The 14,182-nt window shown below is 31.9% G+C and overlaps 2 protein-coding genes across 3 annotated transcripts in view; one reads left to right on the top strand and one right to left on the bottom strand.

Moving 5' to 3' along the window:
• LOC126888203 (glutamyl aminopeptidase-like) overlaps nucleotides 1-14,182 on the top strand; it is a 107,772-nt gene that overhangs the window by 63,189 nt on the left and 30,401 nt on the right. For both annotated transcript variants that reach the window (XM_050656257.1, XM_050656256.1), the window contains exons 7-9: nucleotides 1,099-1,273; nucleotides 5,628-5,814; nucleotides 12,896-13,136. In XM_050656257.1, the coding sequence (XP_050512214.1) occupies nucleotides 1,099-1,273; nucleotides 5,628-5,814; nucleotides 12,896-13,136 (603 nt within the window). The remainder of the gene's footprint in view (nucleotides 1-1,098; nucleotides 1,274-5,627; nucleotides 5,815-12,895; nucleotides 13,137-14,182) is intronic.
• Nucleotides 1,901-4,246, bottom strand: LOC126888204 (uncharacterized). Its single transcript, XM_050656258.1, has 2 exons — nucleotides 4,098-4,246; nucleotides 1,901-3,854 (listed from the first exon to the last, which is right to left on the bottom strand). Exon 2 carries the CDS (start codon nucleotides 3,852-3,854, stop codon nucleotides 1,929-1,931), a length of 1,926 nt encoding a protein of 641 aa, XP_050512215.1. The 5' UTR covers nucleotides 4,098-4,246; the 3' UTR covers nucleotides 1,901-1,928.

Here is a 14,182-nt window from a genome sequence, read left to right as displayed (position 1 = left end):
TGTTTTTTGCATTATATCTGATAATTCATTTTCTTCCTCGTTTTTCCAATTTCTTTGCCTAATCGTCATCATAGTTCTGGGTTTCGTTTCGGCCTTTAGTTTTTTAACTTGTTTGCCTCTGTGAGTTTCTGGGACCTATGATCCCACTTCATTTTCTTCCCGTTCACTTCTAATTTCTGATAACCCACTTTTACGATAGCACCTTTTTTCTTTTCTTCTCTGGCTATATCTCTTATATTTTTCTGGATTTTTTGTTCATTTCTTGTAAGTTCGGAGTCTATGAAAATGTCTTTATTAAGATTAAGATAAGGTAAGTTAAGTACATGCAAAATAGTGTATATTTCAAAAATCTGACGATTTGAGCAGGGCGTAAGGAAATGGGTGAGTCCCAAAGTTTCACAAGAAAAAAGCGAATATTTCACGAAATAAATGACAGATCGAAAAACTAAAAAATATGTTCTCAATATTTTTTAAAAATCTATCGAATGATACCAAACACGACTTCCCACGGAGAGGGGTGGGGGTAAATTTAATATTTTAAATACGAATCCCGCGATATTTCGCGAAATGAACATCAGATTGAAAAACTGTAAAATACACTTATTTAATATTTTTGAAAAATCTATCGAATGGCACCAAAGATGACCCCCCGCAGAGGTGGGGTGGTGGGTTACTTTAAAATCTTTAATAGGAGCCCCTACTTTTTATTGCAGATTTGGATTCCACACGAAAAAATAAGTAACTTTTGTTCGAAACATTTTTTCGAATTATGCATAGATGGCGTCATAATCGGAAAAAAACGATTGTTGGAAATGGAAAATTAAATTAAAAAATGGCAAGCGCCCACTAAAATGGAAAACTTTGCTTAACTTTTTTTGGTTTTAGGACCTAATAATCAAAACCCAATAGGTAACCAAAGCGCTCGAGTGACTGCACATTTAGCATACTTTGCTCCCCTACCATAAATGAAAGTGATGTTGGGTATCCGTAATTTGAGAAAAAATTTCAAATATATTTTTTTTAGTAAGAAGTTGTGAACAAATGTTACGAGTTCATTTTAGTATACAAGCTTTAAATTATTATTACAACTGTTATTAGGGCTTACAATTGGTCAACCCCTGAAATACTTTGGTCGTTATTTAGTAACGAATTTCCTGGTGGACAATTAACACCTGACGTAAAATTTGTGGATTTTGTTGATAACTGGGCTAACCGACCTGGATATCCTCTTGTAAATGTGTCAGTTGTTGGAAGCAATATTTTATTAACACAGGTAAATCAACTTTTGTAATAAATTTTAATTAAATACTGGAAATATCCAGTGATATGAACCACGAGGGTTCTTACGATGTTCACAAAATGACCGCAATTCATATAAAAAGTTGTTCCACTGTATATTTGGTTGGTATAATGAAGGAGGAGGGACCGACGGACATGAATAATTCAACGTTTTCACATTTTTTTAAAATGGGTGAAAACATTAAAGCTAACTTTTGTCAAAATACTAATAATTCAGAGAAATAAGGGAAAAAATATCCTGTTGGTGACACAACCCCCTCCAGGCCGAAACCAAATTTTTTGAGTAGTATGGACATCTATAGGGGAACACGGGGCGGAATGGCACGTCTAATGTTGATGCCTTGGCTAGTCAACAAGTTTTTATTGAAAATGAAAACAAACTGCAGAAATGAATTAATCAATTATTCTTAAAGATAATAAATAGAATAAAACTTTAGAAAAAATAAAGATAGTTGACAATTTTACTTGATACGAAAAGTAGTTCACTTTTCCCGTTCCGCCCCGTATGCGGGGCAAAACGGGATTTAATTTTTTTAATAGGTTTTAATGAATACAGTCATAAGGAAAGCATGGAAAAAAGTATAATTAGTGGGAAATAACTTTTATTAATATTACGCCTAACACAATTTTTAATTTACACATAATTCACAGATGAAAACTGATTCATCATCCTCACTATCTACGTCTGCACAAGAATTATGTCCCCAACTGTAGCACGATGAGCATGCTACCCATCCTTCATTGGAAGTTGAATAGAAGTCTTGGCAGTATAAACACTCGGCATCATCTTCAGTGTCACTGGAATCAGAGTCTCTTGTCTTGTCTTTCAGATCTTTATTTAACAACACCCTCTTCTTTTTAACCACTTTCTCTTTAGTGGCTTTACTTCCGTCTTTACTGAAGCTGACTTTTCTTTTTACTCGCTCTACTTTTTTAGCCGCCTTAGTTTTTGTTTCTTCCTTGGCCTTTTTCAACTCTTCGAAATATGGCGATAAAGTCAGAATTGCTGTTTTTCCTTTTTTTCGAGAAGTTCTTTTCTTATTCTGTTCCACTTTCGGTATCGGTAGAACATGTTGAGGAGAAGCAGTCGGAAATGACGTTAGGTTACTTTTACCTGAAGGAATTTGAACAGGATCTGGCATCCATGAACACTGAGGAAGAACGGGTAGGTGTTCACCGTTAGATGCTGGTGTTTTAGAGTTTGTTCCGATGAGTTCAGTGGTGGCATCATTTTGACTAATTTGTTCCTCATCGGCTACTTCATTTGTCGTTGACAAATCATTGGCATTTCTGGACTCCAAATTATCATCTATTTCTATTTGAATATCTGTTGGTGCAGATAGAAGGAAATCGTCTTCAGTAAATGCATTAATATCTAGAGGCCAAATTGCTGTTTTCTTGAAGCCGTTCAGTGCTGTTTTCATTGTAGCTGCATTAATAAATGCAGTTCCAAACAACGATGCAATCTGAAATAAAGTCACTACTTTTCCAGGGTTTGATCTTAACCATCTTCGCACTTCCTCTTCATAATAAATACTAATAGGCCTCATCAGTGAAACATCTAAAGGCTGAAGACGGTGCGAACAGTGGGGAGGAAAGCAGAGCAATATAACTCCGTTATCTCGAGCAAGATCAATGAGTTCAATGTTCTTCGTATGTGTCGAATGATCGTCGAACAGAAGCAAAACAGGAGCATCTTTTGTGGCCTTAGAAAAATATATAAATTTTTTAAACCAACTGACAAACGTTTCGGTTGTAATCCATCCCGAGTCGGAGACTTCTGCCCAACCTCCAGGTGGCAAACCCAACTCGAACTCTTGCTGCTTCCGTTTCCTGGGGAAAATTAACATCGGGGCCATGTAAGATCCACTGGCAGAAAAACACAACTCCACAGTCACAGTTTCACCTCTCTCAGATGATGTTAGCGTGCCTACCTGCCGTTTCCCTTTCGTTGCTATGATTTTAGAATGTCCTTTTGGATTCACGCTAATGCCGGTCTCATCACAATTAAAGATACGATCAGAATTCAGTTTATATTTATCAATGCATTCTTTTAGAAGAGATTGGAATTGTGCTACAGCTACCCGATTAAAGCCCATCGCACGAGCTCCAGAGGTTGCCTCAGGTTCTCTTATACTTAAATCGGGATGTCTCTTCAAAAAGCCATTAATCCAGTCTTGTCCTGCTGTTTGATTAATTTGGTTAAAATTATGAATGATTCCATTGCGGTGTGCCAACTGATACGCTAGCCTGCGTAAATCTTTCATGGATAAGCCAAACAATCTTTTTTCCATGTTTTTAACGTAATTAGCAAGTTCTAACTCCTGCTGTTCATTGAAAATACACGTAAATTTTCCTGACTGTTTGTTAATGCGAAATTCCGGACTATCCCGCTTTTTCTTCACATATCGAGCCAATGTTGATTTTGGTACACCATATTGGGACGAGGCTTTGTCTAAACTTGTATTACCGTCAATTACTGCGGATATTGCCTGTTCCATAGAATCTACAGGCCAACTTTGTCTCTCTGTTTTTCTAACATAATTTCGCACCATCTGTAACAAGAAAATTTGAAGGTAGTTTTTTCTTAAGCAACAAAAGATAAAGCGGGGCGGAATGAGACATGTCTCATTCTGCCCCGTACCGTTCTGCCCCGAAGTTCGTTATTTTGAATTTCAAAGTTTTGTGAGGTTATATAGCAATATTTTAAAGAACTATGGGGGTTTACAGCAAGCTAAAATGTCTATTTCAATAGTACATAATGCTGAATAAGCAATAAGAAAAATTTAACCACCTACCTTCAAATCTTAAATGGACAAAATATGCAACAAAACAACTGAAATTCACAAATACGTTATAAATACCACCTTCGCTTCGCAGTGAACAATGGCGACTACCAGATACAGAACTACTCATCGGAGCGTAGTTTACTACCAAATATCGTAGATGGCAGCATAATACACACTTCAAAAAATACAAATCTCATTCTGCCCCGCCGGTCCATTCCGCCCCGTATTCCCCTATTAATAACCTATATATTTCCTGCTGCCGATTTTGATTAATACATAGTTATAAACAAATGAAGATCAAAAAACGGTAAATTTACGCTTTTTTCGTCTATTACCAAAAAGTTAAGCATTTTAGACAAGTTTGAGAGTAAGAAACTCATAAATCGTATAAAAAACTTCAATATGGCGTTCGCTGAATATGTCTATCCTTATTGGTTGTTTAGAAAATTGCAAAATAAATAATAAATTTTGAGTTTTTATAATTATTAATAACTTTTGCAAAAATTAACTTAGAACCTTCTTATTAAACAGAATGCTTAGACTTATGGTGCTTAAATCATAACCTAAATTTCAAAGCAATCGGTCAAATAGTTTAAAAGTTATTTAATTTGTTTATCCCAAATTAATTTTTTTGCAACACTATAAGTCGGAAAATGATGAAGTTACAGTAATACTTTGGATAGTTTATAAGAGAAGAAGATTTACATTATTAATTTAATTGAAAAAAAATGACAAAAATAATTCTAAATATTGCAAAATTATTTTGCAAGAACATGTGAATTAAAAAAGGGGGGCTAACTTCGTCCTTAATTGTCCTAGGACAATTGTTTTTCTTTCTAAATTTCTAAATGTGTATAAAAATCAGTCTTTCTAAATATGAAAAAATAATTTTTCTACGGGTAACGGTTAAAAAGTTATTCTAATTGTTTATAAGTAAGCAAAAAATCGACATGTTTTTGCAAAATAATTTTACCTTGTTTAAAATGACTTTTTGTCATTTTGTTTTAATTAAGTTAATACAGTTAATAGTATAAATGTTCATCTTTCATAAACTGTCCGAGGTACTGAATCTAAATTAATTTGGGGTAAACAAATTAAATAACTGTTAAACTATTTGACCAATTGCTTTGAAATTTAAAATATAGTTTAAGCACAGGAAGTCTCAGCATTCCGTGTAATAAGAAGATTTTAACTTAATTTAAGTTATGAACATTAATTTATAAAATTTTCTAAGCACAAATAAGGATAGACATATTCAGTGAAAGCCATATTGAAGTTTTTTATATGATTTATGAGTTTCTTATTCTTAGTTTAGAATGCTTCACTTTTTAGTAATAGACAAAATAGCGAAAATTTACCGTTTTTGATCTTCATTTGTTTATAACTATGTATATCATCAAAATCAGCTGCAGGAAACATATAGGTTATTAATATAGATGTCCATACTACTCAAAAAATTTAGTTTCGGCCTGGATTGGGATGTGTCACGAGAAAAATCTTATTTCTCTGGACTATAATACAAATAATATCTTATTTTAGCAAAGATTTTTATACAGAGGGCAAGATGAATATAATACTAAATGGTATATCCCCGTTGTTTATACTGTATTTAATGAAACATATCAATATACCTCTACAATTTGGTTGAAACCTGGAAGTGAAGGTGTCACTATTAAGAATGTAGTGAATGACAATACATTGGTTATCTTAAATCCAGATTCTTTGGGTACGTAAATGAATAATTAATTTCTATTGATTTACTTTATTTTCTTTGCTGGATTTAGAATATACAGGGTGTCCAGAAACTCTCCTGTCAAATAAACACAGGAGATTCCTCAGATAATTCTATTTAACCCAATTCACCTCGTACGAAAATGCTTCTTAAGGGAGCTAGAGCTCTTTGAAGATGGCGCCTTGTAATTAGTGGTTTTTAACCTCCAGCACGCTTATATTTAGAAAAACGAAAACTGCTACCCCTACTTATCCTACAAAATTAAATCTATTCCTGCGAATCAACTGCGAATTTATAGTACCAGTCATCGGGTCCGTTTTGGGTAGGGCAACGGTTATTTTGTCGCATACTTTTTTTTAATTTGTACGTATTTTTTACACTGGATTATTAAATTGTAAGGTATTCTAGTAGTAAAAGGTGCTGTTGCGTTAAGTCGGTAGAATACACCGTTTTCTAGAAAAATCAATTTGAAAATAATTTGATTTTTAAATTAACAAAAAAAAATAAAAAAAAATAAAAAAAAATAAAAAAAAAACGGTGTATTTTACCAACTGAAAGCAAGAGTAACTTTTAGTACTAGAATACCTCATAATTTAAAAATTTAGTGTCAAAAATGCTTAAAAATGAAAGACAAAAATGGTATGCGTTAAAATAATCGTTGACCTACCTAAAACGGACGCATATGACCGGTACTAGAAATTCGAAATTGATAAAATCGATTCATCTTTGAAACATAAATATCTAAACGTATGTACCAATTTTCTTTTTTCTAAATATTTTTTTAAATATTATTAAAATTCACAAAACGAAAAATTTTCAAATTGATTTTCCTAGAAAAGGGTGTATCCTACCGACTTAAAGCAAGAGTATCTTTTCGTACTACAATACCATACAATTTTACAATCCAGTATCAAAAATGCTTAAAAATTAAAGATAAAAAAGTTATGCGATAAAATAACCGTTGCCCTACCCAAAACGGATGCCAATGACCGGTACTACATCTTCATTTGCAATACATCTTTGAAAGATAAATAAACGTACCAATTTTCGTTTTTTTAAATAGAAACCTTCTGGAGGCATATAAAAAAAAACTAATCACCAGAATTTATTGAAAAATCATTTGTAAATGGTATACAATTTTTATTAAAATCCAGCAGCACAGAACGTTTTCAATTTTTTACAAAATCATCATCAGTGTTAAACAACAGCTTAAATGCTAGCTGAGCCACCAAAGAAATACCAGTGTGAGAACCTTTTAAATGGTATATAATTATGTTATGATCACATATTTGCTTGAAATTCCATGGGATGGATAATACACTCACCGGCACAAAATTCCGCCACCCAAAATTTTTAATTAAGTTTGACAATCTATAACTTTATTATTTGTACTCCGATTTTCAAGATTCTTACATCAGTTTGTACGTACATGTATTGATGTCGTTTGTTATTATTCCGGTAATAAAAATTGTTTGCTTAGATAGCATTATAGTCTGGGCTGATTATCGAAGAATAGGCCAATTTTAGGAAAAGTTATTTACCAGCAATTGTATTACTGGAATCGAAACTTATGATTATATATATTAATAATATAGGTATGCAAAGTCCGCAGATAGTGTGCTACTTTTTTTATTAACAAAATGGCGCCCTTAAATCGTGTTTTTTTCAATTTTTGCTCCATAACTCCGAACATTTGAACTTTACACCAAAAACACGCTAATAAAAATTCACCAAAATTAAATTCTGCATAAAGACATGTTTTTCCGGATCTGCTCCGACGAAAATTTTCCTCGGAAAATGCGGGTTTTCCCAACAAAATCTTTAAATTTCAAATAAAGTTTTAGATAAGTAATTATCTACCAATAAATAAATATCTCGGTGACATAAAAGCTTTCTTGGTTTAGATTATAGTTCTAGAAGCCGGTGAAAATTAAACGAATATTTTAGCAACAATTCAATTGTTAATTAATAATATACGGTCGCAATAATAACCAAAATAATTATGATACACTAATCAAACTTTGAAATCTTATAAAGATGAGATGCCTATTTAATATTTTGTCGACAAAATATAAATTTTTAATTTTTTTGAATAATCTTTAAATGTTTAAAAAAAATAGTTATAAACAAATTAACGATTCTCAGAAAGTTTTTATTATATTCTAATTTTAAAAAATAGGTAAAATCCGTATTTCGAAGATCTTGAAAATGAATGCTTTAAAACTGTTTTGCAACTATTTGCAAAAAAGTTATGAAACAGCAAAATAAACATACGATTGCTACGTTGTTTATAATGTTTTTTAATTCTTTCAAAGCGTAAAAGTGAGTTTAAAGTACAAGCTAACTACTTACAAAAAATATCGATCATTAGTTTAATATTTATATTTTAATTAAAGATAATAAATATTTTTTTTTTGTAATTTACACGCGTGAAAGTCGACTAATACAGTACCGTAGCTAAAATTTTCACTCGAAACGACGACCGCGCGCGACGTGCACTATGGTAGGGGAGCCCAAGCGGGGATTTTTGCAGTTACTCGAGCGCGTCAGATTATCATATGGGGAGAAACGTGGTACCCTGCAGATGTACCTCTGCCATATATTGGCTCTTAACACAGGGGAGTTCGTTTAGGGGGGCCCGAAAAAAAAAATCTATCCTTAAAAATACTCGAAATTGTCAGATTAAGATAAGGTAAGTTAAGTACATGCAAAACAGTGTATATTTAAAAAATCTGACGATTTGAGCGGGGCGTAAGGGAATTGGTGAGTCACAAAATTTCACAAGAAAAAGGCGAATATTTCGCGAAATGAAAGTTAGATCGAAAAAATTAAAAACTACACGTTCAATATTTTTCAAAAATCTATCGATAGATACCAAACACGACCCCTCGCAGAGAGGGGTGGGGGGTAAATTTTAAATTTTAAATACAAATCCCGCAATATTTAGTAAAATAAACATCAGATCGAAAAACTGCAAAATACACTTATTTAATATTTTTGAAAAATATATTGAATGGTACCAAACGCGACCCCCCACGGAGGTGGGGTGGGGGGTTACTTTAAAATCTTAAATGGGAGCCCCCATTTTTTATTGCAGATTTGAATTCTCTGCATAAAAATAAGCAACTTTTATTCGAAACATTTTTTCGAATTATGGATAGATGGCGCTATATTCGGAAAAAACGATTAATGGAAATGGAAAATTAAATTAAAAAATGGCAAGCGCCCGCTAAAATGGAAAATTTTACTTAACTTTTTTTGGTTTTAGGACCTAATAATCACAACCCAATAGTTCCACAAAGCGCTCGAGTGACTGCACATTTAGCATACTTTGCTCCCCTACCACTAGTTAATAAATAAAATTATGTATTATAACTCGTCCACGGCTCTGTATCAAGCCTACTTTCGCGCTAAAAGTTACAAAAAAAAACATTTTTAATCTTTGATTAAAATATAACCATTGAACTAATGTTTGGTATTTTTTGAGAGTAATTAGTTTGTACCATAAACTCACTTTTAAGCTTTGAAACAATTAAAACAAATTTTAAACAACGGAGTAATTGTATCTTTATTTTGCTGTTTCATAACTTTTTTGCAAATGGTTGGAAAAAATTTTTAAAGCATTAATTTTCAAGACCTTTGAAATACGCATATTAAGTATTTTTTTAAATTATAATATAGTAAACAATTTCTGAGAAATGTTAATTTGTTTATAACTATTTTTTTTTAAACATTTAAAGATTATGCAAAAAAATGAAAAATTTATATTTTGTCGACAAAATATTAAATATGCATCACATCTTTATAACCTTTCTAAGTTTGATCAATGTCTCATGATTATTTTGGTTGTTATTGCGACTGTTATTTGTTAATTAACAATTGAATTGTTGCTAAAGTATTAGTTTCATTTTCACCGGCTTCTGAATTTATAATCTATACCAAGAAATCTTTTATTTCACCAAGCTACATAATTATTGATAAATAACTACTGGACCAAAAATTTTTTTTGAAAATTCAAGATTTTGTTGGGAAAACCCACATTTTCCGAAGAAAATGTTCATCCTAGCAAATCGGAAAAAACATTCCTCTATGTAGAATTAAATTAGGGTGAATTTTTATTTAATTGTTTTTGGTGTAAAGTTAAAATATTCGGAGTTATAGACCAATAATTGAAAAAAACACGATTTGGTGGCGCCATTTTGTTAATAAAAAAAGGTAGCACACTATCTGCGGACTTTGCATACCTATATTATTAATCTATAGGATCTAATATTCGATTCCAGCAATAAAATTGCTGGTAAATAACCTTTCTTTGTACTTTACTAATTAGACCAACGTATTATAACTATTTTTTTTTTCAAAATTTAAAGATTATGCAAAAAAACCAAAAATTTATATTTTGTCAATAAAATATTAAATAAGCATCTCATCTTTATAATCTTAATAAGTTTGATCAATGTATCATGATTATTTTGTTTATTATTGCGATCGTAAATTGTCAATTAACATTTGAATTGTTGCTAAAATATTCGTTTAATTTTCACCGGCTTCTGGAATTACAATCTATACCAAGAAAGTTTTGATGTCACTAAGTTATTTAATTATTTATTAACAATTACTTACCTAAAATTTTATTTGAAAATTAGAGATTTTGTTGGGAAAACCCGCATTTTCCGAGGAAAATTTTCGTCGGAGCAAATCGGGAAAAACAAATCTCTATGCAGAATTTAATTGCGGTGAATTTTTATTTGAGTGTTTTTGTTGTAAAGTTAAAATCTTCGGAGTTATAGAGCAATAATTGAAAAAAATACGATTTGTCGGCGCCATTTTGTTTATAAAAAAAGTAGCACACTATCTGCGGACTTTGCATACCTATATTATTAATATATAGGATCTTATAATTCGATTCCAGCAATAAAATTTCTGGTAAATAACTTTTCCATGAATTTTGCTAATTAGCCCAGAGTATTATAAGGGGGTGAATGAAAGCGTTGTTGTGTCTCCTAACTTTAAAAAATTTTGTGGAAAAATTGGAGGGCTGATTTTGTTTCATACTCATTTTGTATTATCCTGGAGGTATCACTAAGGTTTTGTTTTTTGGGTTAACCGAATATATCTTTTCTTGTAAGAGCTGTAAATAAAAACACTGCTTTGAAGGTTTATTTAATTAAAAATATCAAGCGCACTAACATTAACAAAACAAAACAAAATTAACAACAAAACAAAACAATTAAATAGCGGGTATGCAGCAAAGACTGCTCGCAATCTGTTATCATCAATAAATATGTGTTATCCTTGCCTGGGAAATAGCCCGATATTCCTCTACCAGGGCCATAACTGTACCAAATTTTCTGGAGGCCTAGGATGACGGCGAATAGTTTTTTTTAATTCATCCCATAAATGCTCAATAGGATTGAGATCTGGGCTGCATGCGGGCCATTCTAATCTTATCAATCCAACCTCTATTTTATGAGCCAATCAGTGTTTTTATTTACAAAAAATGGTACAGCTCTTACAAGAAAAAAGATATTCGGATAATTCAAAAAACAAAATTTTAGTGATGCCTCCGGGATAATATGACAGGACTATGAAACAAAATCAGCTGTTCCATTTTTCCACAGAATTTTTTAAAGTTAGGAGAAAAGACAACGTTTCCATTCACCCCTGTATAATGTCATCTAAGCAAATTTTTTTGTTACCGGAATAATACTAAACGATATCAATACATTTACCTACAAACTGGAGGAAGAATCTTGAAAATCGGAGCACAAATAATAAAGTTATAAATTGTCAAACTTATTGAAAAATTTTGGGTGGCGGAATTTTGTGCCGGTGAGTGTATTTATAAAGAATTTTGCCCTTCCGCAAAGTATGACTTTCCCATCACGTGGGTTGCAAAGTGAGTTGATGTGTCTCTACAAGACGACAGTTAGATGGCAACTCTAAGTGGGCACACACATATATGATATGTATATTGTATATAGTATATACAGTGTGGGCCAAAGAAAACAGTCCACCTCGATATTTGATCTAAGGGGGACACATTTTTACGGTATGGTATGTTAAACAGTAAATGGTTAAGTTCAATTAGTTACCACGGTTACCAATTAAAGGCCCGGTTTCAGGTAAAATTTATTTTAGGCTTTATTATGGGAGTACCGTCTAGTCAGTGTTAATTGCAAAAGACCAACTCTGTCTACCTCGGTGGCTTATCGCTCCGGGTGGGTCTTAACAATGGACCAGGTCAGATAAATTTAATAATATTTACGACCGCACTAATTGAACTCAAACCATTTACTGTTGAACAAACCATACATATATCTGTCATTTGTCAACCCCCTCCCTTCCTCTTCCCCACCCCTTATTTTTAAATAGGGAATAGGGGTCGTGTGCAAGCTCATTTGAAAGGTTATTCAATTCTCTATTAAGTAATATAAATATTAAGATATGTAATTATTTATACAGGGTGTCCAAAAAAATATTTTAATTAAATAAATTGACACAAAAAGAAGAATGTATATAATTTATTTAATTCAAAATACATTCTACTGCTGTCACAAAACAGAAAAAATGTTTTTTGATAAATATACACTGCTTTTCGCTTAATTTCAATGTTCAAGCTTCCACCCATCTGCCTATTTGTACGTTGAATATTGAATTTAAGCAACAAACAATGTTTATTTTTCAAATAAACATTTTTTTCTGTGTTCTGTCAGCAGTAGAATGTATTCTGAGTTAAATAAATTACATACATTCTTCTTTTTGTGTCAATCAATTTAATTCAACATAATTTTTCTTGGACACCCTGTATATATGTTTATGTCAATGTTGATATTACTGAATAGAGAATTGAGTAACCTTTCAAATGAGCTAGCACACGACCCCTATTTCCTATTTAAAATTAGGGGTGGGGGAAGTGGAAGGAAGGGAGTTGACAAATGACAGATGTTTGTACCGTAAAAATGTGTCCCCGTTACATCAAAAATTGACCTGTTTTTTTTTTATTTTCTTAAAATACTCTTTTCTTTGGCCCACTCTGTATTTATGTATATTTATATCTAAAAGAAATTTTTAGGTTACTACCGAGTCAACTACGATAAACTTCTGCGAGACAAAATAACAGCACAACTTGAAAAAGAACACACAAAAATATCTGACCTAACTAGAGCTAAAATAATCAACGACGCGGCTGCCTTAGTTAAAGCTGGCTTTATAAACTCTTCTGATGCATTAGAATTTTTGAATTATATGAAGAATGAAGATTCCTTTTATCCTTGGAAAACAGCTCTGAAATCACTAAGTTCCAACAAACAAGCGTAATATATTTCAATTAAGTCAAATATTGTTCGTCCGCTATAGCTTTTCCCATCGTTACGATTCATTTTCAAACAAATTAAGTCAAATCATAAAGTGAAACGAACGTCGATGTGTATGTGTATGTACATTTTGTATACTGTATACTATATACTACCCACATCGGCGTACGTTTCACTTTATGTTTTTACTTAATTTGTTTGAAAGTGAATCGTGACGCATGGGAAAAGTTATAGCGGACGAACAATATTACAGTCTATATTTATTATAATTAATTAGTGCGGGCGATATGTGAAACAATTGTGCATTTAATGAATGATAGAAGCTTATGATTTGAACCACATATACTACACACATAAAGGTTCAAATTTAGATATGAGGCCATCTCAGATTTTGCCTTTTACAAAAATGGCGGGCATTTAAAATGGTGGCTATACATATGCGTCTAGTACCACGATAAATTTCGAACAAAAAGTCCGATTTCAACCAAAGGTATATAGGTTCCTTTTTTGATTCGTAAGATCGAGTTCGTAAACCAGATACCAGATGAATCGGTTTACCGAAAGTTGTGTTTTTCCAGTTTTTTTTTTGTAAAAATATGTTTTTTTTTCACTCTGTACCTAATTTTTTTTTTTCAAAAAAGTAATATTGCCATTGAAAAGAACGTAAATATATTTGTTTGCAAATATTTTGAACTTTTTAATTAAGTTAATATCCATTTAATAAATGCATAACTTATATTTACATCTATTTCTTATTAGTCCGTTCTTTAACGGTAAAATATTGCAAAACCTCTAAATTTTAAAGAACCGCTTGGATTAACATGAAATTTGGCATACACATAGCTTGATATATATCAAGATGGCGCCGAACGATGCGCACGTGAAATTACTCCTCTCTGTAAATGATGAGAATTTTAAGGAAAAAGCATTCAAATGTTGCCAGAAAACTACTAACGTTATAGTGTGCATAAAATGTGGAAGTATTTTTCATTTATCTTGTTCATCAAGAAAAAAGCAGAAATGTATAAAGTTATGTGATACTAGAA

The sequence above is a fragment of the Diabrotica virgifera genome, chromosome 7 (assembly GCF_917563875.1).
Source record: "Diabrotica virgifera virgifera chromosome 7, PGI_DIABVI_V3a".
Classification (NCBI taxonomy): Eukaryota; Metazoa; Arthropoda; class Insecta; order Coleoptera; family Chrysomelidae; genus Diabrotica; species Diabrotica virgifera.
The sequence above is the reverse complement of the archived record's forward strand: the minus strand, read 5'-3'. Positions and strand labels throughout refer to the sequence as shown.